This window comes from Mastigoproctus giganteus, chromosome 1, assembly GCF_048544385.1.
Source record: "Mastigoproctus giganteus isolate SK-2022 chromosome 1, ASM4854438v1, whole genome shotgun sequence".
NCBI classification, from domain to species: domain Eukaryota; kingdom Metazoa; phylum Arthropoda; class Arachnida; order Uropygi; family Thelyphonidae; genus Mastigoproctus; species Mastigoproctus giganteus.
In genome coordinates this window covers 49,939,252-49,965,887 of record NC_143575.1, presented here as the reverse complement: position 1 = coordinate 49,965,887, position 26,636 = coordinate 49,939,252, and the positions used below count along the sequence as shown (strand labels likewise).

The following is a 26,636-nucleotide window of genomic DNA, read 5'->3' as shown; positions in this document are numbered from 1 at the left end:
TTGACTAGTTGTCTCAAACAACCAATAACTTATCTATTGTGACCAAGCAAAAAAAAAAGTATATTGATTTCTGTTGTATGTAGCTGTTTAAAATAATCCTTTCTGTGGGCTTTTTGAAAAGGTGCCAGTAGCCAAGAGATCTACTGTACTGACAGTTTAATTCATATTGAAATAATTACAAAATATATTATATACAGAACCACAACTGATAGCCAACTTATGAACAAATTCCTCAAGAATAAGATGTTGGGCTATAAGGATTAGCTGTTTAGTTTCCTCATCATTTCCTTTGTGGCTCATTAGTGGATACTCACATGTAAGCATGTGTTATAAACAGCTAATGTTTTGTGAATAATTTTGGCTGCTTTCTTTGAAGGGATATCCATTTTGACATTATGTTGTGAATATCAGTGACCAACAACACAGGAAATTAACATAAAATTAACATTTTCAGCAAATTAATATTTTTCATTGTTGCAGTAAAAATATCAGGCTTTCTTCATTGACTATATGTAAACTAGCATTGCTGACTAAACTAGCATTAAGTAGTTAAATATTATGTGAAGATATGTAATATCAATTTTATTTTGGCAGTAGCCTACAGCAAAAAAATTATGTAGAGGTTTATGCTGCTTTTTATTGATAAAAAAATTCACTATGCCATTCCAGTTTTGTTTTATCTTCTGTGATTACTTGCATAATTTTTAAATGATGGTAATATAATATGATAATTCATTTACATTCAGTTATATGATTTTTAATTATATTTTAGGGATGTAAGTAATCAGAATGTGTACTCATGGAAGCTGTAAAGAGATGGAATCCGCTAATTACGTGGATTAATTGTGGTAGGAGTGCAACAATGGCTGGAAGAGAAGATGAAATTATAAAGCAGGCATTTATGGTAAAGCGCTCCCAAAATAAAAAAAGATTGGGTCCAGTTAATTATAAATCTCGTTGGTTTATACTCACCCCTACAACACTTTCCTACTATGACGGTACTGTAGAGGTAAGTAGTTTATTATAGAAATCTTGCATTTGTAATTGATATGTACAGGTTTTAGAGCACTAAAAGATCTTTAGTATGACCTGCATGTTTACTGCAATTAAACACAAGCATCACACTGAAACAAAGAAATAGCTTTATTCTGTAACTTCATGCAGATTAAGTATAATGTTTCAGGCTCTATACCTTTTCCTTGCTCATGCTCATGATTTTTAATGCTGTTTTCTTGTAGTTTGTTTCTGATCAAGGTATTGCACTTTCAAACAAATGGCATCCTTTTTGTGATATCATTTTGACATCTTCGTCTTGCCTTTTTCAAACAAATGTGTTTAAAGGAAGTGCTATACCAGGGAAACTTGGGAAAGCAAAGTTTGTTCTGAGGCTCCATTCCACATTTTCCATACCCTACTTATGACATTTGGGTTCACAATTAGTGTATCCATATTAGTGGTAAGGGGTCCTTGCCCCTTACCACTAATGTCAAAATGGTCCTTGTTGATCATTTTGACAGCACTTGATATGTAATATGCCATTGCCTTTCTGGGTAAGCAGTCTAAAAATTGGAGACATTCCAAGGACATCTGGTAATCCTAAAATGAACAACAGATTAACCTTCTAGTGGTATCAATTGGTTGAAAGTAGTGAAATACTAGGGCAGCTCATTATCAGCTCATGGCTGCAAAAATTATATGAGAGGACAGGATGGCTAACTACATTTAATTTCAATTAGGCTATTGTTAGCTATTTTACTATTTTGAAGATTATAAGACCTTGTTAAACACCCTTCTCCATGCTATCCAAGTTCACTATGAACTAAAGAAGTTAGTTCATATTGAACAACTTCTTTAGCACTGTTTTGTCTGTGTATTTTTATTGGAGAGCACCTACTATCTGATGAGGGACCAGTAAGTTACAGGATGGGATTGGTAAAGATTTGGCCTTTTCTGTTTTAGATAGCTATCTCTGCTCTAGTGTCTAATTCTCTTTCCTTTCTATAAACTTTTACTCTAGAGGACTTATTTGAGGTTATTCATCCCAAAATTATACAGGCTGCCACAGCCATTATCTCATCTTTTAAATAAATGCAGATTAACTTTTTGGCAATGTAATTTGTTTGAAAGTAGAGCAATATGAGGGCAACTTGTGAGATAAAGTGTTCATTCTGCTCAGAGTGTTATAACCATTGCATTAATTAAGAAATTTAAATCCGGCTTGCTGCTGAAAAAGACAAAACACATAGAAGAAGACAGAAAACAACATAGAAGACACAATTGTCTGTCTAACTATATATAGTTGTCAGTTAATTTTCCTCATGATCAGTTAATTTTTCTGTTAATTGTTTTGTAATTTCCATACCATCAGTCAAAATAATTCTATAATGGAATTTTTATCAACAAGAAACTTATTTCTTAACAACTTCAAGAGGTACATCACATCACAAAAAACCCACACTTTTCTTATTCTTGCCTACTGGATTTTTAAAATACATTTTTGATATTTGTTTCTAATTTAAGTACACATCTCACAAATACAGAATCTGCTGGGTGACTTCAAGATTTGTCTTCCATATGATGTCACATGTGGGGAAAATCAGCAGCAAGGAAGTTGGGAATTGCCTACCCTATACAGTATTCTACATATACATTGGTGCTGCTGTCCTGCATTTCAGTTCAGGAATTCTGTTGGCAACGGTGGCACAAACACATTAACCTTCTTTACATAGCTTCACGAGAAAGAAACATATGAAGTTAAGTCCAGGGAGCTAGGAGCCACTTGTCATCTAGTACAGTACCTAATCACATCCATCTCTCAGGTAATATATGATACTCGCATACATCCACATCAAAGTGAGATACTCACATACATCCACATAAAAGTGAGGCGCTGCACCACTTTAGTGGATGATGAAATCAGCAGAATCTTTATGAAGTTGAGGCATGAGTAAGTCAGTTATTCTGCATGGCCAGGTAAATGTTTCCATTGATATTTTCCATAAAAAAAAAAAAAAAAGAAGAAAGGACCATAAACTGTCTAATATGAGCTGATGCAAAACACATTTGTTTTTGGAAAGCCTGTTCATGCTTGATAACTGGCGAGGATTTTCAGTGCCCTGAATGCATATGTGTCAGTTTCGATAATGTCATTAGGTGTGAGACAATTCATTGTACAACAGTTCAGTGCATGACAATTCAGTACATGAAATTTTGCTGTATGTGTGACAGTTTGGTGAAAGACAATTGGTGGCTGTGACAATTTGACGAGTACGACAATTCAGTGTATGCGCAACAATTACCACCCACAGAGCAGAAATTAAGAAAATCAATAAGTAAAAGGTTTGAAAAACTAAGAGCCTATTTTATCACTTAAACAGCAGGAATGCAGAAATTTAGAAATTAACAGAAAAAAGAAAAAGAACATATTTTTTATCAGTTTATTTTGTGTAAAAGTATTCAAGCCGATCCTACTTACAGGCAGGTGAGACTGCTTCTACAGGGATGGGATACACTTAAATAGAAAGGGTGCAAGAATATTTGCTGATGCTATCAAGGCAGTGTTAGGTGGGTTGGAAAACTGCTAGCTTGGGTGGGGAGGATTCACAGACTAAAAGGTTAAAAGTAGCTGCAGGCAGAGGTGAAGGTAATTCTTGCACTACTTCTATTACAATAAGCAGTGACCTGGAACGAGGGGGTGCTGGGGGTTTCAGGGACTGATGGCAGCCATCGTGAAACAGGTTGGTATATGGGATATCAGAGACGTGGTGTCACACAGATATTAGGAATGCAGAATTGGAATTTGGGGAGTACAATGTGTACAGAAAGGATAGATAGGATAGGAAGGGAGGAGGTGTTATGCTGTTAATTAAGAAAATAGTAGATAAAAATAGTAGAAAATAGTAGATAATTGTAGATAAAATCAAAAGAAGCAACAAGTTGATATAGATGAACATTGCACTGTTGAGTCAGTTTGGTGTGACATAAGCACTGTGAAAGCAAAAATAAGAGTAGGAGTGTGTTATAGGCCAAATGACTCGAATGAGTACAATGAACAATTGTACAGAGAAATAGAGTGGTCTAATAAATCAGAATGTCTTATAATGGGGGATTTTAACTTCCCAGATATTGACTGGAACTTGTGGGTCGGTCACTAGCACACTAGTAAGACTTTTGTGGATTTATTGGATAATTATTTTCTGCAGCAGCATGTTCAAGAGGCAACTAGAGAGGGTAATACTCTTGATCTGGTTATCAGCAGTGATCATTCTTGTATTAAGAATTTGCAGATAAAGGAACCACTAGGTGGCAGTGATCACAGTATACTGATGTGGGATTTACTTAAAGATATAATTACTATCAGAGGTAAAGGAAAGGGTTTTTGCTTCTGTAAAGGTGAGTACAGTGGTCTCAGACAGTTTTTAAATTCTGTACAGTGGGATCAACTGACGATGTTACCAACAGTAAATTCTAGGTGGGAAGCATTCAAGGAATTAATCGTGGATGCTACTAAAAGTTTCATACCTATTAAGAAATATTGTTCAAGGTTGAGGCCTAAATGGTTATCAAATGAACTAATGAGACTTGTGACAGAAGAAAAATGCATGGGATGCATATAAATTATCAGGTGTCACCTGATAATTTATGCCAGATATAAGCTAGTCTGTAATCAAGTCACGAAGGAGGTTAGGCAGGCAAAGGTAGATTATGAGAAATCTTTGGCAAAGGATGCTAAGAAAAACAGCAAGGATTTCTTTATTTATATAAACTCTAAAAGGAAGGGGAAGAATCTGATTGGTCCACTTGATATCGATGGTTCAACTGTTGATGATCCTGCTCAGATAGCAAACAAACTGAATGAGTATTTTGCATCTACATTCACACATGTAGAGTTATTAAGGTGTGAAAATGCCAGAAGGTTATCAAATTGTAGCAGAGTGCTTAATGATTTTGTAATACCTGAGAGCAAAGTGGAGGAGAAATTGTTGAAGTTAAACATAAGAAAGGAACCTGGGATGGATCGGATCTATCCAGTTATATTAAATGAAGCGGGAAAGGAAGTAAGCAAACCCTTAGACATAATTATGAGAGTATCCTTGGACTCAGGGGAGGTCTGCACGGACTGGAGATGTGCAATTGTATCCCCAATTCGCAAAGGGGGATTGAAGGATCACACGAGTAATTACAGACCACTTAGTTTAACTTCTGTTCCGGGTAAAATAATGGAGTCGCTGGTTAAAGATGCATTGCAGAATCATCTAGACAAGACTGCAGCAATAATTCAGACACAGCATAGGTTTGTTAAGGGAAATTCTTTTCTGACAAATTTGATTGGTTATTATGATGTGGTTACAATGGAACTGGATGCAAAAAATAATTTTGATATCATACACTTGGATTTCAGGAAAACTTTTGACACTGTTGCGCTTGGAAGACTACTGTACAAATTGGAGCAGAATGGTATTAAGGGTAAATTGCTACAATGGATAAAAGGATGGTTGAGTGGGAGAAGACAGAGGGTGGTAATCAATGGATGCTGCTCTTCGTGGACTAATGTTATTAGTGGAGGCCCACAGGGTTAGGTGTTGGGTCCACTGTTGTTTTGTATATTTATCAATGATATTGATGAAGGTATATCAGGCTGTGTCGAAGTTTGCAGATGATACAAAGGTTGGCAGGGTTGTTAATGACAATATGCTACTGCAACAGGATCTAGAAAATTTGGGCAGATGGACTGAGAAGTGGCAACTGAAGTTTAACCTTGACAAATGCAAAGTACTGCATATGGGAAGAAGTAACTCCAGAGAAATGTACCATCTGTGTGGTACTACATTTAAGGTGGTAGAAAATGAAAAAGACCTGGGAGTAATTGTGCAGTCAGATATGAAGTTTTCTGAGCAATGCAGACAGGCTGCCAGGGCAGGTCATTGGGTTTTGTCAATGATATATAGGAATTTTGCTAGAAGGGAAAAGGAGGTGATTGTCCCTCTGTATAAGGCAATGGTCAGGCCATGCCTTGAGTACTGCGTACAGGTCTGGAGGCCTCATTTTAGGAAGGATGTAGATTTGCTTTAGCGTGTACAGAGAAGGGCAATAAGATTGGTGAGGGGAATGAAGGGATCCTCTTACCAAGAGAGGCTTAAGTTCTGCAAATTGCAATGGCTGGAGACTAGGCACCTGCACAGTGATCTAATTGAGGTGTATAAGGCCTTGATTGGGTTGAGCACGCTGAATTCTGATGGGATCCTTCCACTTTTTCAGATTACGAACCTAAGGGGGCATAAATTGAAATTAAGGAAAGACAGATGTAGAAGAGATGTGCGGAAATTTGCCTTTAGCCAGTGGGTGGTTAATTGCTGGAACAAACTTTCATCTGTTGTTGTGGAAGTTGATAGGTTAAATAAATTTAAGGTGGAACTGGACAAACATTTAGAGGGAATTGTTGTGTGAATTTTTTTTTTTTTTTTTGGCTGATGCTGCATAAGCTCATACACTGCTTTCTTGCATCACATACCACCACCACCACCACCACAACTACTACTATTCATGACAGAAGAGGATAGGAAGATAATTCATGCTGAAGATAATAAGCACATACCCACTGAAGATTATAAGTACTTACTCAGCCAATCCATGCTATTATTTCTTGACCACACATTAGTAATCCTGGGTCCCAGGTACATGGTTGATTTTGGTGTCTACCTTTTCTTTTGTTGAAAGAAAGGGTAGGCACTCTTTCTTTATAGCTTTGTTATACATTTTAGAAAGCTAAGTTATACCATTTAAGAAGTTCTTTGGGGGGGGGGCTGCCTTTTTTGTCAGGGCCTGGGTGTGTTGCATCAAATTCCATCATGATGAGTGGAATTATTACGGGTGGGTGTATGTCCCCACGATCCTGGCAACTGAGTTTTTTTTTTTTTAATCAAGAAAATAAGGCAAACTGACATATGATATGTGCAATTCACAGCATTATATACAGATGCCTTCATGGTCTTAGTTGTCTGGTGCAAAAATAAACACCATGTTAAATACCCTTCTCCATGGTATCCAAGTGTCTTCTGGGTCACAAACCCTTAATCAGGGCCCCCATGGGAAAATGCCTTACTAGGCCAGACTGCCTTTACCTGTAGGGACTATCCTACCACTATGGAATTAGCCTACTGCTAACTTTAATTGCTTTCCATAGAAAGTATAACAGTTGCAAAATGAATGTCAGAAGATGTGAATTAACTAGCTGTATCCATTAATTATCTTTGCTTTTTGCTGTCTGGTACAACTTATCTCCATATGAATTTCCTAAAAATACAACCTACAGAAGTGCAAGTAATTGTAAGTAAAGTAATCAAAAGGAAAGTAATTTTTTTCCCAATCTTTAACCTGACCATACTTCTTTTTTGTAGGATTTTCCTAAAAAAAAAAAAAAAAAAAAAAAGGAAAATGTGTACTAACAAATGAAGGTGGTTAGTGCACCCTGTCAAAATTATGAACTGTTCCATGATCACACACATCATGTTAAAAGTTTGTATTTTCGGTCTTGTGTTGTTATACAATGGTTTCTTGCATAGAATTCACTAAATCATAATCACAAAATTGTTGTAGCCACCAATTAAATTTCATCAAATTGCCATACAACAAATTGTCACATATAATGAAATATTATGCACCAAATTGTATTGCACACCGAACTGTAAAGCATTGAATTGTCATATACAGTGAATTATTATGCACCGAATTGTTGTACACCAAATTGTCCTGCACCAGATTGACCCGGGCCCATGGCGAGTTGACTTTCTCACTCAATGGAAAATGGTTAATGGGACAAGAGTTCATTTTTCCATTATATAAAGCATTGGTTGAGTATTGTATATTGATCACATCTTGCATATTGTATATTGATTTGGAGACTTAATTTCAAGTAGGATATGAATCTGCTTCTAAATGTACAATAAAGAATAACAAAGTTGTTGTTGGTATAATGTACACCCTCCAAAAGAAAAGTATCTGAACACACATTGGTTTCACGTTGATATTGCTGTCATTTGTTTTAGTAGTGTGTCAGTTCCCCTTTTTTCATTATGACATACTCCACTTTCCTGAGTAGGTTTTCCAATGACAAATGATAGACTGCAATGTGTATAGACCTCCATTCCTCCTGCAGAACAGTGACATGTTGGTTTGGTTCTCATCTTGTTTCAGTTCATCCTATAGGTGTTCCATAGGGTTCGAATTGGAACTCTGTGCAGATCATTCCAAATTTTATGTTCACATTCACGAACCACTTGGCACCTCCGTAGCCGGGTGGGCAGGAGCAGCAGTGCGTAGCACATGCTTCTTGATTAGACCGGGGTTCGAGCCCGTGACTACCAAATACGGAGGATGCGGAAAGGTCAGGGAATGACCACCGCATATCCCAGGAGCAATATGGCCTTAGTTGCTAATGCTCCTAAAACCCAAAACAACTCGAACAACTCATGAACCACTCTCGAACAGCACTAGCAGTATGCTAGTGCTGTTCGAGAGTGGTTCATGAGTTGTTCGAGTTGTTTTGGGCCATTGTCCTGTACAAATGAACACGGCTCTTTACCAAAGAATTGCTAAGGCTTAGGGGATTTGGAATTGTCCAGAACGTTAAGGCAAGCATTGCCATTTTCAGTTTCCACATAACTACTAGGATCCTAGGTTATATCATCAGCGCTACTGCTGCACTATAAACTCACCTCTAAATTTCATCGTTGGCACAATACACTGTGGCAGCAGACATTCTCCAGTCATCCTCTACACCTGCCCACTGATTGGAATAGAGTGTAGTCAGATTCATTACTCCATAGAAGTTGTGTACGCTGCTCTGTGGGCCAATTATGGCATTCACTGCACCATGCAAGGCAAGCCTGCTGATTGTGGCTGGTGATGTTCAATGTCACCAACCACAATTAGAAAGTTTTGGCTTATGTTCCATTGCTCTTCCATGAGAACTGAGGATGTGGAACCTTAAACTGTTGATATCTTAAACCCTGGTTTGATTCTTTGCAGGAATGTCCAATAAGATTGTCATCTGAGTGCCCTCTGGTCACAAGAAGTGAGCTTCTCTGGCTTTTTTGTGCTTTACTGGATAGTGGTGTTACCGTTATGTTTTCATTTCGTGACATTACTGATGGTTGACTTTGGATATCATAAGTTGTGAGCAATTGCATGCACTGACAGTAGTATGACATCTAACAATAATACCAGTCTCGAAATCAGTCACTCCACTCTGTGTGCCACAATGAGAACAACTTACTTGTGTGGTTCATATGCCTCACTTACATTGGTTTATTCAGGAGGGTTCAATGGAAAAATGAAAGCAGAGGTGTCTAGATACTTTTTGGAGGGTAGTGTATTCCTACAGAGAGAGAGAGAGATCGGTTTCTGTTTTTGGAAAAGTTGCAAAATCTCATGTCCCATCAGCTGCATGGGAATTTAAGTCTTTGAAAGTTTTGAATGAATTAAATGATAGAGATATCCTTTTAACTTGCAAGTAACAGACTAGGAGAAAAATACTTAATGAATTAAGGATTGTTGTTGACTGACTATATGAAATTATTTCTGCCAAAGGCAGAGCCGAAATTATAAATTCTTCATCCGCTAGCTGATTTGATCCACATGATCTGTAACAATCATACCAAACCAGCCATCATGCAGACCTGGTGGTATGGTAGTTTCACTACTAGTGCTAAGGGGTTATTAGGCCTGATGTAGCCGAGTGATCAGGAGTGCAAGTGCAATAGCACATGCTCTTTGAGTGAACTGGGGTTCAAGCCTGTAACTGCTAAATACGATTAAACATTTATATTGATTGATTAATGTAAACTTCACTGACCTGGTGATTGTGCTGGAGTATAAACAAGAACTATGTGAAAAATCATATTATCTAGTTTTGCAGTAATAAAGAACTTTTGTAAATATACTGGATGTAATCATATTTGTTTTATGCCAATGGTAAATAAGCAGCCTTCTATGCATTTTGCTCTTATTAATACTAATGCTATAAAGTATGAAATGAAAAAATATATATTTATATTTTTTCTTTTTTTCATGAATTACAGTTGATAAATCATATCCGGTTAAAAAATAGAAAAATAAATATTTTCTATTTTTTTCCATTTACCTTTTCATGATTGAGTTAGCTGCATATGGGTCGATCTGCCGCCTCCGTAGCCAGGTGGGAAGGAGCAGCAGTGCGTAGCACACGCTTCTTGATTAGACCGAGATTCGAGCCCATCACCATCAAATATGGAGGATGCGGAAAGGTCAGGGAATGATCACCTCATATCCCGGAGCAATATGGCCTTAGTTGCTAATGCTCCTAAAAACCAAATAACAAACAAACAACATGGGTGGTTCTCCCATAGTTGGCTTTTTGATTCAGTGTGCTCTGTGGAGTCAGTTTTCTTTACAAAATTTCATATTTTTTTAAAAGTGTAAACCATACATAAATGCTTTTAAATATTAATTTCTTCTTATTCTGACTTGATTGTCCAGTATTAGAGAAAAATTATTGTCAAAAATCAAACCAAGAATTTCAAAAAATATAAAATAAAAAAGAATTTGTAAAAAAACTTTTTAAGTAATAATATCCTTTAGTAGCTCTCTATACATTAAAAAAAGTTTTCCTCCTAGTGATATTTATTCGAGCCAATGGTAGAAGAGGGCGAGGCAATTATATCACAATAATGCAATTAATTATTGACAACTGCCTCTATAACGTTCACCAACCTCATGCATGTGCTTCCCTGTCTAATATATGATGTTCCATTGTAATGTTTTTTGTATATTAATGAATATTGTATACAGTATTTGTAAATAGTTTAGTATTTTGTAAATATTTTAGTATTTTGTAAATATTTTAAATATTTTTATAGTTTGTAAATATTTCAGTTAAATATTTTAGTCCTGCTCTTTTGGATGCAACAATATTCCTCATGCATTATGGAACCCAAAACAAAAGGCCTTTTCCTAAGTGACCTATGTAAACATGGGTAAATAATTACATAGTGATATTTATTAGACCTTGAGAATTCCGAGCACTACAAATGCACAGGTAAATAATTATATAGGTCGTTTCCTGATTAGATATCAATCAGTGCGTATCAACAGGTGTGTCTTTTACGTAGAAAAGATTTCACTTACTCCGTATACTTCTACATTTTATGTATAAAAGTGTGTGCAGGGGTGGGTGACAAAGCGAGCAGGGACTCAATTATCTTTTTAAGCAAATATTGAAAACTTTTTGCTTAAAAAGCCAAAATTAAAAAAATTAACAGCAATGGCCAATAGGTGCAATGCCTTCCTGATTTTTAAAGTTATTTTTGGGCTATCAAAACTGTATCTACTCTTAGTTGAAATATACATATGAGATGGTAGTACATACTTGACAAATTTCAAGACAATTTAGATAAATGGAGCAGGTATTGGGAATGCACTTGAAACCTTGAAAAAATGTAGGTTTATGTATATACTCATGAATGGGTTAAATCATACTAATATAAATTTGCTTTGAATAATTCAGTTGTGAAAAACCACGATTTTAAAATTGTTTAATATATACTTTTATTTTTTAATAGAAAAGAGGCAAAGTGAAAGGTCGAATTGATCTAAGGACTGTAAGGTTTGTAGAATATCTAAGCGATGATGCATTGGATAAGAAAAATGCTTTTCAGGTATGATCACTTCTGACATGCAATAGATAATGTTCATTTTGTTTATTATCTGTTTCCTTTTATATTACAGTAATTTTATACACATTGGCTAAAAAATACAGACCTTTGTATTAAGACTTAAGACACTCACAGACTGAAGAAATATGAACAAATGCAAAAAGATGCAAATAAAAAAATAAAGGTGTGATGGGGATGATGACATGTTGCCTCATTGAGTATAAAGACTGAACAGACTGTTGACTGCAGTAATCTGAAGCCAAAATGGAGAAAACACATGATCTATCGGACTTTGAAAACGGTCTTATATCATAGGTGCATGTTTAGCAGGAACCATGATTCAAGAAATTAAAGACATAACTGGTTTCTCAAAGGTTTTTAATGACTGGAAAAGCAAGCAGTTCTTCCACATCTCAAAGGCATAAATGTGGCAGAAAAATAATACTTCAAGAGTGAAGCTGCTGTACTCTAAGGAGGACTGTATGAGGAAATAGGGCATCCAATGTGCACAAATAACATCTGAATTCAACCAGAACTGCCCTATTTCAATCCATATAATGTGCAAGGGATTGAAGAAATTGGGTATTGGCGATTGTGTGCCTATTTGGAAGCCACTTGTTTCAGAGAAAAACACAAAAATCAAATCTGCTTTCAGTTGTGCCAAGAATGTCATGATTAGACAGTGGAACAAAGCTGTGTTCAGACGACTCGTGATACACTTTATTTTGCACTGATGGTAGGCAGAGAATGTGGTGAGAACCTCATGAAGTGATGCCCTGCTTGACTTGTTAAGACAACCTAAGCATCTGCAGGTGGTATCATGTGGTGATATTGGGAATGTTTCATTGGCATGGACTGAGTCCATTGATACTGGTGGAAGGTCGAATGTCATCTAGGGAGTACTCGAGTTTTGTATCAAATCTACTTCACCTTGCAATGTTACACTTTTATCCTGAAGGTGATGGCCACTTTATGGATGATAATGCAACAGTGCATCATTCAAGAATGCTTCAGAGAACATGGTGCAGATTTTCACCATCTTCCCTTGCCCCCACATTCTCCTGACTGATCTTAATCCTATTGACAATTTGTGGAAATGGGGTTTTGTTAATGATATACAGAAATTTTGCTAGCAGGGATAAGGAGGTAATTATCCCAATGTATAAGGCAATGGTCAGGCCACACCTTTGAGTACTGCATACAAGTCTGGAGGCCTCATTTTAGGAAATATATAGAACTACTGGAATGAGTTCAGAGAAGGGAAAAGAGATTGGTGAGGGGAACAAAGGGGTGCTCAAGAAAGATTTCAGTTCTGCAAATTGCATCTAGAGACTAGGCACCTGCAAGGTGTTTAAGGCTTTGAATGAATTGAGCAAGCTCAATGCTGATGGGATTCTTCCTTTTGCTCAGACTATACACACACGAGGGAACATAAATTCAAATTGAGGAAGGACAGTTGCAGAATAGATGTGGAAGTGTGCCTTTAGCCAGTGGGTGGTCGAACGCTGGAACAAATTTCCATCTGTTGTTGTGGAAGTTGACAGTTTAAATAAATTCAAAGAAGAACTATACAAACTATTAGAGGGAATGAATAGGTGAAATGAGAGGTCTTTTTTTTTTTACTGATGCTGTATTATCTTGCTTTCTTGAATCATTTGCCGTTAATAATGCTAATGCTAATATGCTGGAGAGAGCTGTTCAGCAACAAAGTCCTCTTACTTCAACTTTGTCATAGCTACACGATATATTGCTGGAAGAATGGTTACAATTAGACAAAAATACACTAAAACACCTGATAGGATCCTTGCTGTCATTCAAAATAGAGGTATTTGATACTAAATAAAGGTTTGTATTTTTTGGCCAGTGTTTGTGTATATAATGAAATAAACATAAAACTTGGTTAATTTTCATTACCTTGAATATTGAAGAGTTGTGACCAGATGGTTTTAACTCATAAACTAAGGTAATATCAGATGATACTTTAAATAGTTGCACTTTTAATACCTAGAACTGACATTTATATTTTATTTTTATTTTTGCTTTATTTTTGATACTTGTTAATAAATTGTTGCACAAGCATTGTGCTATTTAATTTTGGGATGTTTATGTCAGTGCATTTCTGCTGGAAGAGTATTAATCTTTGCCTGGGCAAGTGGAATTTGCATCATGACTGCATTTTTTGATCTGGAAAAAAAAAAAAAAAAAAAAAAGTTGGAAATTCATATGCTTCCTGACTTTTAGAAATTGAATACTACAAAATTAGCTCTCAGGTAGAAGAAACTGAAAATTGTGAAAAGCATATTTAATGAAAATTGTAAGATAAGATTTAGTGTAAGTTTAGGCCAAGTTTCATTTCATATTGCATTAATTATATTCATAGAGAAATTGAAAAATGATTAGAAATTGTAATTGCTGTTGCTTTATTGAGCTTTAGAGTGGATTATATATATTCTCTCTTTCCCCTCAGGAAAGAATAAATCTGGCTGTCACCTATTTTTATGTAGATTGCTATTAAATATCATTATTGTTTCTTACAAGAAAGAACTCTTAATATATTTGCAATAAATTCTTGCCCATCAATAAGGTAGCATGCTGGATAAGAGTGTCCCCTCTCTTATCCAGCATGCTACCTTGAGGACACATTAGAGTGTCCTCTTTGCAAAGGACATCCTAATGTTATAATCTCTTTTAGTTTAGTGAGCAAGGATGAAGAATTGCATTATGTCTTAAAAATACTTTCTTGTTAAGGGAATACATTCAGAGCAGAACTATGACAAAAATTTGCAGTGAATGGATTGGTGAAATGGGTTGTTTTTTTTTGGCTAATACAGGAATACCTTGCACGGTGCAGTTAATGTTTTGTTAATTCAAGATAAGCCTTAGGATAGTAGTGATGATGACGACATTGTGAAGACAGGTAAAAAAATCCCCATAGACAATATGGTGAAAATGTGTGATCAATTAATTGATAGCCTTGAACAATGTACATTTATTAGTGAGCAAGAGATTATGGCAATTCATTCAAGTAAAGTGATTGCTTAGATGACAATGGAAGATGTCTTTAAAAAAGACTTGACTGTCATAGCTGTTTCATCACTTGTGAACCCTGTTCCAGGCCCATCTTTAGATGTCCAACTCCAAGCTGATGACGATGATGACAGCTGATGCACCCTCTTTACCAAGTTCCTCAGGCCAGATGTAATGTACTTTTATTGCATGTATATGTACATGTATTTAGCTTAGTTTGTATATGATTGAAGTTTTATTCAATGTTTTTCTTACTTATTAACTATACTGGAATATTTATGATCTATATTTATCCCACTATTTTATTTACCAAATTATTACTGCACAAATAAACTGTAATACTATTTATAAGTCTTTATTGATCCTACTCAATGTGAATATTCTTAAGGTTCACTGCAGAAATATTAATTTTTGCTTACAGGGTGCTGTCACAGACCCTGCTAGGGTGTTACAGTAATATATGCTACTAGCACCATACTGCTGTTCTGAAATCTGAAAAATACTGAATTCTGAAAAACATCTATCCCCAAGGGTTTTGCATAAGGGATCGTGGACCTGTAGTGCATGATTTTTCCATCATGACAGTGCTACTGAAAACATTACAAAATATTTGGCTTAAAAAACAGTCCAGTATTTACCAATTCCTCCATATTCACTTGATTTTGTCCTATATAATTTTTTATCTTCTCCAAACTCAGAATGAAGTTGAACAGAGGTTTGATCACATGTCAGCCATCCAACAGAATGTGATAGTGGAATTTGACTGGCTTATAGTTGAAGAGTTCCAGCAATATTTTCAGAAGTAGGAGTTGGGATACTTGCATATCATCGGGGTAAACTACTTTGAAGGGGGAAGCTTATAAAAATGTATATACACCCGTCAGGCCTTATATATATATATATATAGGAATTAGGGAAATTATCTTGCCTAGTGTTAGCAAAATTTTAATTTCTGCTTAATGTTTATTGGATAAAGTTTTCCTTCATTATTTTTTTAACAATAATAATTTAAATGGTATTGAACGTACTCTTTCATTATACAGACTGTTTTTATCAAATACTTTTTTTTTTTATAGATTGGATATAGTGATTATCATTTGTATATTATTGCTTCATCCTCTGAACAGCGTGATGATTGGATCAATACTCTTAGAGAATGTGAGTATCTCAAATTTATCACAAGTAGTATAGTGATACGAAATATCTTTAAATCATTGTTGTCTTTGTAACCTGTAGATGGTGCAAGAAATGGTGACATATTTGAATATTTCCTAAGAAACACATTTATTCATTAATTGCTAAAAACATTATCGAATTTTCTTTCTCAGATTCTTGGAAAACATTCTTATTTTATCATGTCTCCATATTCAATATGTCCTTTATTTTGATGAACAAATTTCTTAAGGCATATACCAATGTTTGCTGATGAGACAAAAATGTATTCTCCACTTTCACGATACCTCTGACCATCCATGGTTCTCAAGTTTGTAAGTGCAACAGGTTTCCTGCAGAACAATTCTTTCAAGAAACCCATGAAAAAATTCGCATGGGTTCAAGTTTAGAGACTAGCCAAAAATACCTACAGCTGTAATGATCAGAATAATGCATTATGACAATATGTGAGAGCAAAAAAAAAAAGGAAATCTTACATGACAGCTTTATGTGATGTGCCATCATCTTGCATGAACCAATAGGTGTCCATGGGAAGCTGAGTTATCATGAGCTGCAGTAGAAATCCATTCTGAAGCATAGCAGGTACAGCTGTGAGTTGAAAGTTTCATCTGAAAACCAGGTGCATGAACCAATAGGTGTCCATGGGAAGCTGAGTTATCATGAGCTGCAGTAGAAAGCCATTCTGAATCATAGCAGGTACAGCTGTGAGTTGAAAGTTTCATCTGAAAACCAGGTGTTGTGTAACTCTGCATTATTCTCCTCTGCTCATGTGATGAATTGTCTTCTCTGCTTATCATTTTTGTAAAGCTTATGTAATCTTCTTTATGAAAGCTTATGTAAACATATGTTATGCAGCTCTATAATCTTCGTGGGGAACATTTTCAAATCTAATTGAAGCATTCTTTGAACAGAATGCCAAGATATTTTGTGTTCGTGAGCTGCTTTTCTTGTTGACTTTCTTGGATTACACTGCATTATGAATAGGCTGGCTTCGACATTTTCTGGAGAAAGAACGCTGGCCATGCAAGGGTATTTTCATTCTTTTACTCAGCCTTCCTCTTCAGACTACTAGGATAAATGAAGTATTGTGTTTCTTGTAGGTGCCCAATGAGTTTCAATAAAAGTCCAATTCTTCTCTGTGCAGCAGTTACACTTATTGTTTTGGAGAAAAAAGCACAATGCATTTCTCCCAAAAAGAAAGTCTTCTGCTTGATTGTGAGCACAACTTTGTTGTCATTGCAAGAGTATGTGGGATTCATGAGCAGGTAAAGCGCTGTGACTTATTGCTGTCCTCTAGTGAATTTTCCAGGTTTGAATGAAAATTCAACTAATAATTTGGTTTTAATTGACATAAATTGTGTGTCAAAATTTTGTGTACCATGATGTATATTATATTTATTGACAGTATAGTGGTTTTGCCATTTGTTACTTGTTTGGAGAGATCTGGATTTGAGTCCTGTCATAGACTGGGGGAATTTATAAAAGCCCATTTAGCTTAGGCTGTTAGCTGATCTCAAGTGGAGGGAGTAGAGCCCCCCCCCCAAAGTTATTCCAGGTTTTGCAGCCTGTACAATGTGCAAATCAGCCCATGAACATGTTTGTAAGACAATACCTAATGGCACAACATGGTGTAAATCACTGATATGACTAGAAAACCCATCATGATCAAATTCTAACAGAACAGTCTCCTTAACTCTGAAATAGTTATGGCATGTGATCGATACATAAGGACATATGTGGTGTCTATGAGACTCCAATTTGAAAAATTTAACATCACATTGGCATTTTATGAAAATTTCTTAACTGCTCTTTTCCCCTAGTTATTAATATTGTGCATTTCACAAAATTTCATGTTAATAATTGTGTAAGTTATTTTTTAAAAAAAAAATTACATTTATTTCCTTTCTATTTTACATGTTTGGAAGTTTATAATGCAGCCTCGGATAAAATTTTTCTTTTATAAAAGAAAGATTCTGAACCATAAAATTTTCAAAAACTTGCTGGCTAAAGAAAGATTTCTTACAATTCAGTTTACAGCTCTTCCTTCCCCTTAGTCTGGATTTATGCTCCTCATCTTACATATTATTTAATGCCATGTAAATTTTACCCTCATTTTGCTCTCCAAGCTAATAAAATGTCTCATTGTATGGGTACCTTTTTGCTAACCTTACAGCCATATTGTTAATTTTTTGACCTTTTCAGGAAGTTTTTTTTTTTTTTAATGTGTGGGCTTTATACTTGAATACATTATTCCAAGCATGGTCTCACATGCCATATATGGTGGAATTATAATCTTCCTATCTTTGCAAGTGTATAATTCTTAGCTGTATTAAGGGATGACTATGCTATATAATCTGAAACATATTCTAGCTTATATAGTAATCACTCATGAGGGACTGAGTCAAATTTGCTTTGCTTAAATCAAAATAAACAATACCAGAGTTATTTCCTTTATCCAACTCGCAAGTGACACTGTTAGAATAGTTTATCAGGTTAGTTAAACAGAATTTTCCTTTTAAAAAACTATGTTGTGTTCCCTTGAGAATACTATTGCTGTCTAGATAACTTGGGTTGCATTCTTATTAAGTGCCTCCATGATTCTTCCGGTCATTAAAGTCAGGCTGGCTAGTCAGTAGCTACCTATTACTTTGTACCTGGAACCACCTTTATGTATTGGGAATGCATTGTTCCTTCTCCAGATTAAGGTAAGGGACATCACTCCTAAAGTTACTTTAAAGTTATTGCACAGTTCACCTGCATTTGCCATACCAATGGTATCTTCTCAGTTGGTAGAGACCATGCAGCATCTTTCACTGTCATAGGCTCTGTTCCTGAAATTAAACCCGTCCCTATATTTAATAACCGAGACCTCTCTCACCATCAATTTTAGCATTTTATGATCATGCTCTGCTAATGTTCCTGTACTGTTAAACCCTACGATGCTATTGGGATAGCACTAGTAATAAATAGCTCCAGAATATTCTTGCCCCTGCTACTTTCCTAACATATTGATATTGATAACAGTCATCTGTTGATTTAAAAATTTTGTCTTCTCAGTGAGCTTTCCACCCATTTGCTCAAATCAGTAAGAAGCAGAATAAAATCTCTCACACGACACTTGCTCACCCATTACACCTGTGTATGGAGATTTTGTCATCGTAATTTTCAGTCTGTAACATGTTAATTGTATCTTACCTTTGCTTCCTACTACCTTTCACTGTACAGACTTGATGAAATACTAGTAGTAGTAGTGGCATGTGATGCAAGAAAGCAAGTGTATGAGCTTATGCAGCATCAGCCAAAAAAAAAAAAAAAAAATCACACCATTCCCTCCAAATGCCTGTCTAGTTCCAACTTAAATTTATTTAACCTATCAACTTCCACAATGACAGATGGAAGTTTGTTCCAGCAATTAACCTCCCGCTGGCTAAAGGCAAATTTCCGCACATCTATTCTACATCTGTCTTTCCTTAATTTCAATTTATGCCCCCTTAGGTTCGTAATCTGAAAAAGTGGAAGGATCCCATCAGAATTCAGCGTGCTCAACCCAATCAAGGCCTTATACACCTCAATCAGATCACTGTGCAGGTGCCTACTCTCCAGCACTGCAATTTGCAGAACTTAAGCCACTCTTGGTAAGAGAATCCCTTCACTTCCCCTCACCAATCTTGTTGCCCTTCTCTGTACACACTCAAGCAAATCTACATCCTTCCTAAAATGAGGCGTCCAGACCTGTACGCAGTACTCAAGTATATAATATCAGTGTAAATACACCATAGTTAACCCATATATTTGAGCTACGATTGTAGCGTAGAAGGCATCGTTTTAAATGTATCTCATAATGTGGTTGCCTTCACAACAAGATAGCTACTATTGAATTACTTCAAATAAATAACGCTTCTCTAGTAGAGAAGACTACTGTTATTTATTTTCAGCAGTACCACCACCCAGACGATCGTTTCGAAGCTTTTTGGCTTCGTCATCAGTGGGCGGGCAGGTACCCAGGTAATACAACAAGCCATCTCAGTTGCGAAGTTATATCCACATTATGAGAGATGCCAGAAGGGTGTGGTGGTAATGTATTTGGAAAATTAAATGCACTAGGCATAATCCTTATGGGTTTTGATAATTAACTATATAATATCAGTGTAAATACACCATAGTTAACCCATATATTTGAGCTACGATTGTAGCGTAGAAGGCATCGTTTAAATGTATCTCATAATGTAGCATCTTTCACTGTCATAGGCTCTGTTCCTGAAATTAAACCCGTCCCTATATTTAATAACCGAGACCTCTCTCACCATCAATTTTAGCATTTTATGATCATGCTCTGCTAATGTTCCTGTACTGTTAAACCCTACGATGCTATTGGGATAGCACTAGTAATAAATAGCTCCAGAATATTCTTGCCCCTGCTACTTTCCTAACATATTGATATTGATAACAGTCATCTGTTGATTTAAAAATTTTGTCTTCTCAGTGAGCTTTCCACCCATTTGCTCAAATCAGTAAGAAGCAGAATAAAATCTCTCACACGACACTTGCTCACCCATTACACCTGTGTATGGAGATTTTGTCATCGTAATTTTCAGTCTGTAACATGTTAATTGTATCTTACCTTTGCTTCCTACTACCTTTCACTGTACAGACTTGATGAAATACTAGTAGTAGTAGTGGCATGTGATGCAAGAAAGCAAGTGTATGAGCTTATGCAGCATCAGCCAAAAAAAAAAAAAAAATCACACCATTCCCTCCAAATGCCTGTCTAGTTCCAACTTAAATTTATTTAACCTATCAACTTCCACAATGACAGATGGAAGTTTGTTCCAGCAATTAACCTCCCGCTGGCTAAAGGCAAATTTCCGCACATCTATTCTACATCTGTCTTTCCTTAATTTCAATTTATGCCCCCTTAGGTTCGTAATCTGAAAAAGTGGAAGGATCCCATCAGAATTCAGCGTGCTCAACCCAATCAAGGCCTTATACACCTCAATCAGATCACTGTGCAGGTGCCTACTCTCCAGCACTGCAATTTGCAGAACTTAAGCCACTCTTGGTAAGAGAATCCCTTCACTTCCCCTCACCAATCTTGTTGCCCTTCTCTGTACACACTCAAGCAAATCTACATCCTTCCTAAAATGAGGCGTCCAGACCTGTACGCAGTACTCAAGTATATAATATCAGTGTAAATACACCATAGTTAACCCATATATTTGAGCTACGATTGTAGCGTAGAAGGCATCGTTTTAAATGTATCTCATAATGTGGTTGCCTTCACAACAAGATAGCTACTATTGAATTACTTCAAATAAATAACGCTTCTCTAGTAGAGAAGACTACTGTTATTTATTTTCAGCAGTACCACCACCCAGACGATCGTTTCGAAGCTTTTTGGCTTCGTCATCAGTGGGCGGGCAGGTACCCAGGTAATACAACAAGCCATCTCAGTTGCGAAGTTATATCCACATTATGAGAGATGCCAGAAGGGTGTGGTGGTAATGTATTTGGAAAATTAAATGCACTAGGCATAATCCTTATGGGTTTTGATAATTAACTATATAATATCAGTGTAAATACACCATAGTTAACCCATATATTTGAGCTACGATTGTAGCGTAGAAGGCATCGTTTTAAATGTATCTCATAATGTAGCATCTTTCACTGTCATAGGCTCTGTTCCTGAAATTAAACCCGTCCCTATATTTAATAACCGAGACCTCTCTCACCATCAATTTTAGCATTTTATGATCATGCTCTGCTAATGTTCCTGTACTGTTAAACCCTACGATGCTATTGGGATAGCACTAGTAATAAATAGCTCCAGAATATTCTTGCCCCTGCTACTTTCCTAACATATTGATATTGATAACAGTCATCTGTTGATTTAAAAATTTTGTCTTCTCAGTGAGCTTTCCACCCATTTGCTCAAATCAGTAAGAAGCAGAATAAAATCTCTCACACGACACTTGCTCACCCATTACACCTGTGTATGGAGATTTTGTCATCGTAATTTTCAGTCTGTAACATGTTAATTGTATCTTACCTTTGCTTCCTACTACCTTTCACTGTACAGACTTGATGAAATACTAGTAGTAGTAGTGGCATGTGATGCAAGAAAGCAAGTGTATGAGCTTATGCAGCATCAGCCAAAAAAAAAAAAAAAAAATCACACCATTCCCTCCAAATGCCTGTCTAGTTCCAACTTAAATTTATTTAACCTATCAACTTCCACAATGACAGATGGAAGTTTGTTCCAGCAATTAACCTCCCGCTGGCTAAAGGCAAATTTCCGCACATCTATTCTACATCTGTCTTTCCTTAATTTCAATTTATGCCCCCTTAGGTTCGTAATCTGAAAAAGTGGAAGGATCCCATCAGAATTCAGCGTGCTCAACCCAATCAAGGCCTTATACACCTCAATCAGATCACTGTGCAGGTGCCTACTCTCCAGCACTGCAATTTGCAGAACTTAAGCCACTCTTGGTAAGAGAATCCCTTCACTTCCCCTCACCAATCTTGTTGCCCTTCTCTGTACACACTCAAGCAAATCTACATCCTTCCTAAAATGAGGCGTCCAGACCTGTACGCAGTACTCAAGTATATAATATCAGTGTAAATACACCATAGTTAACCCATATATTTGAGCTACGATTGTAGCGTAGAAGGCATCGTTTTAAATGTATCTCATAATGTGGTTGCCTTCACAACAAGATAGCTACTATTGAATTACTTCAAATAAATAACGCTTCTCTAGTAGAGAAGACTACTGTTATTTATTTTCAGCAGTACCACCACCCAGACGATCGTTTCGAAGCTTTTTGGCTTCGTCATCAGTGGGCGGGCAGGTACCCAGGTAATACAACAAGCCATCTCAGTTGCGAAGTTATATCCACATTATGAGAGATGCCAGAAGGGTGTGGTGGTAATGTATTTGGAAAATTAAATGCACTAGGCATAATCCTTATGGGTTTTGATAATTAACTATATAATATCAGTGTAAATACACCATAGTTAACCCATATATTTGAGCTACGATTGTAGCGTAGAAGGCATCGTTTTAAATGTATCTCATAATGTGGTTGCCTTCACAACAAGATAGCTACTATTGAATTACTTCAAATAAATAACGCTTCTCTAGTAGAGAAGACTACTGTTATTTATTTTCAGCAGTACCACCACCCAGACGATCGTTTCGAAGCTTTTTGGCTTCGTCATCAGTGGGCGGGCAGGTACCCAGGTAATACAACAAGCCATCTCAGTTGCGAAGTTATATCCACATTATGAGAGATGCCAGAAGGGTGTGGTGGTAATGTATTTGGAAAATTAAATGCACTAGGCATAATCCTTATGGGTTTTGATAATTAACTATATAATATCAGTGTAAATACACCATAGTTAACCCATATATTTGAGCTACGATTGTAGCGTAGAAGGCATCGTTTTAAATGTATCTCATAATGTGGTTGCCTTCACAACAAGATAGCTACTATTGAATTACTTCAAATAAATAACGCTTCTCTAGTAGAGAAGACTACTGTTATTTATTTTCAGCAGTACCACCACCCAGACGATCGTTTCGAAGCTTTTTGGCTTCGTCATCAGTGGGCGGGCAGGTACCCAGGTAATACAACAAGCCATCTCAGTTGCGAAGTTATATCCACATTATGAGAGATGCCAGAAGGGTGTGGTGGTAATGTATTTGGAAAATTAAATGCACTAGGCATAATCCTTATGGGTTTTGATAATTAACTATATAATATCAGTGTAAATACACCATAGTTAACCCATATATTTGAGCTACGATTGTAGCGTAGAAGGCATCGTTTTAAATGTATCTCATAATGTGGTTGCCTTCACAACAAGATAGCTACTATTGAATTACTTCAAATAAATAACGCTTCTCTAGTAGAGAAGACTACTGTTATTTATTTTCAGCAGTACCACCACCCAGACGATCGTTTCGAAGCTTTTTGGCTTCGTCATCAGTGGGCGGGCAGGTACCCAGGTAATACAACAAGCCATCTCAGTTGCGAAGTTATATCCACATTATGAGAGATGCCAGAAGGGTGTGGTGGTAATGTATTTGGAAAATTAAATGCACTAGGCATAATCCTTATGGGTTTTGATAATTAACTATATAATATCAGTGTAAATACACCATAGTTAACCCATATATTTGAGCTACGATTGTAGCGTAGAAGGCATCGTTTTAAATGTATCTCATAATGTGGTTGCCTTCACAACAAGATAGCTACTATTGAATTACTTCAAATAAATAACGCTTCTCTAGTAGAGAAGACTACTGTTATTTATTTTCAGCAGTACCACCACCCAGACGATCGTTTCGAAGCTTTTTGGCTTCGTCATCAGTGGGCGGGCAGGTACCCAGGTAATACAACAAGCCATCTCAGTTGCGAAGTTATATCCACATTATGAGAGATGCCAGAAGGGTGTGGTGGTAATGTATTTGGAAAATTAAATGCACTAGGCATAATCCTTATGGGTTTTGATAATTAACTATATAATATCAGTGTAAATACACCATAGTTAACCCATATATTTGAGCTACGATTGTAGCGTAGAAGGCATCGTTTTAAATGTATCTCATAATGTGGTTGCCTTCACAACAAGATAGCTACTATTGAATTACTTCAAATAAATAACGCTTCTCTAGTAGAGAAGACTACTGTTATTTATTTTCAGCAGTACCACCACCCAGACGATCGTTTCGAAGCTTTTTGGCTTCGTCATCAGTGGGCGGGCAGGTACCCAGGTAATACAACAAGCCATCTCAGTTGCGAAGTTATATCCACATTATGAGAGATGCCAGAAGGGTGTGGTGGTAATGTATTTGGAAAATTAAATGCACTAGGCATAATCCTTATGGGTTTTGATAATTAACTATATAATATCAGTGTAAATACACCATAGTTAACCCATATATTTGAGCTACGATTGTAGCGTAGAAGGCATCGTTTTAAATGTATCTCATAATGTGGTTGCCTTCACAACAAGATAGCTACTATTGAATTACTTCAAATAAATAACGCTTCTCTAGTAGAGAAGACTACTGTTATTTATTTTCAGCAGTACCACCACCCAGACGATCGTTTCGAAGCTTTTTGGCTTCGTCATCAGTGGGCGGGCAGGTACCCAGGTAATACAACAAGCCATCTCAGTTGCGAAGTTATATCCACATTATGAGAGATGCCAGAAGGGTGTGGTGGTAATGTATTTGGAAAATTAAATGCACTAGGCATAATCCTTATGGGTTTTGATAATTAACTATATAATATCAGTGTAAATACACCATAGTTAACCCATATATTTGAGCTACGATTGTAGCGTAGAAGGCATCGTTTTAAATGTATCTCATAATGTGGTTGCCTTCACAACAAGATAGCTACTATTGAATTACTTCAAATAAATAACGCTTCTCTAGTAGAGAAGACTACTGTTATTTATTTTCAGCAGTACCACCACCCAGACGATCGTTTCGAAGCTTTTTGGCTTCGTCATCAGTGGGCGGGCAGGTACCCAGGTAATACAACAAGCCATCTCAGTTGCGAAGTTATATCCACATTATGAGAGATGCCAGAAGGGTGTGGTGGTAATGTATTTGGAAAATTAAATGCACTAGGCATAATCCTTATGGGTTTTGATAATTAACTATATAATATCAGTGTAAATACACCATAGTTAACCCATATATTTGAGCTACGATTGTAGCGTAGAAGGCATCGTTTTAAATGTATCTCATAATGTGGTTGCCTTCACAACAAGATAGCTACTATTGAATTACTTCAAATAAATAACGCTTCTCTAGTAGAGAAGACTACTGTTATTTATTTTCAGCAGTACCACCACCCAGACGATCGTTTCGAAGCTTTTTGGCTTCGTCATCAGTGGGCGGGCAGGTACCCAGGTAATACAACAAGCCATCTCAGTTGCGAAGTTATATCCACATTATGAGAGATGCCAGAAGGGTGTGGTGGTAATGTATTTGGAAAATTAAATGCACTAGGCATAATCCTTATGGGTTTTGATAATTAACTATATAATATCAGTGTAAATACACCATAGTTAACCCATATATTTGAGCTACGATTGTAGCGTAGAAGGCATCGTTTTAAATGTATCTCATAATGTGGTTGCCTTCACAACAAGATAGCTACTATTGAATTACTTCAAATAAATAACGCTTCTCTAGTAGAGAAGACTACTGTTATTTATTTTCAGCAGTACCACCACCCAGACGATCGTTTCGAAGCTTTTTGGCTTCGTCATCAGTGGGCGAGCAGGTACCCAGGTAATACAACAAGCCATCTCAGTTGCGAAGTTATATCCACATTATGAGAGATGCCAGAAGGGTGTGGTGGTAATGTATTTGGAAAATTAAATGCACTAGGCATAATCCTTATGGGTTTTGATAATTAACTATATAATATCAGTGTAAATACACCATAGTTAACCCATATATTTGAGCTACGATTGTAGCGTAGAAGGCATCGTTTTAAATGTATCTCATAATGTGGTTGCCTTCACAACAAGATAGCTACTATTGAATTACTTCAAATAAATAACGCTTCTCTAGTAGAGAAGACTACTGTTATTTATTTTCAGCAGTACCACCACCCAGACGATCGTTTCGAAGCTTTTTGGCTTCGTCATCAGTGGGCGGGCAGGTACCCAGGTAATACAACAAGCCATCTCAGTTGCGAAGTTATATCCACATTATGAGAG

The 26,636-nt window shown here is 36.5% G+C and overlaps 1 protein-coding gene across 1 annotated transcript in view; it reads left to right on the top strand.

Moving 5' to 3' along the window:
- The first annotated feature begins 776 nt into the window (after positions 1–776).
- LOC150090782 (tyrosine-protein kinase Btk-like) overlaps positions 777–26,636 on the top strand; it is a 118,452-nt gene continuing 92,592 nt past the window's right edge. The window contains exons 1-3 of the mRNA XM_090372160.1: positions 777–1,009; positions 11,598–11,693; positions 15,794–15,875. Of these exons, the coding sequence (XP_090228286.1) occupies positions 800–1,009; positions 11,598–11,693; positions 15,794–15,875 (388 nt within the window). The 5' untranslated portion in view covers positions 777–799. The remainder of the gene's footprint in view (positions 1,010–11,597; positions 11,694–15,793; positions 15,876–26,636) is intronic.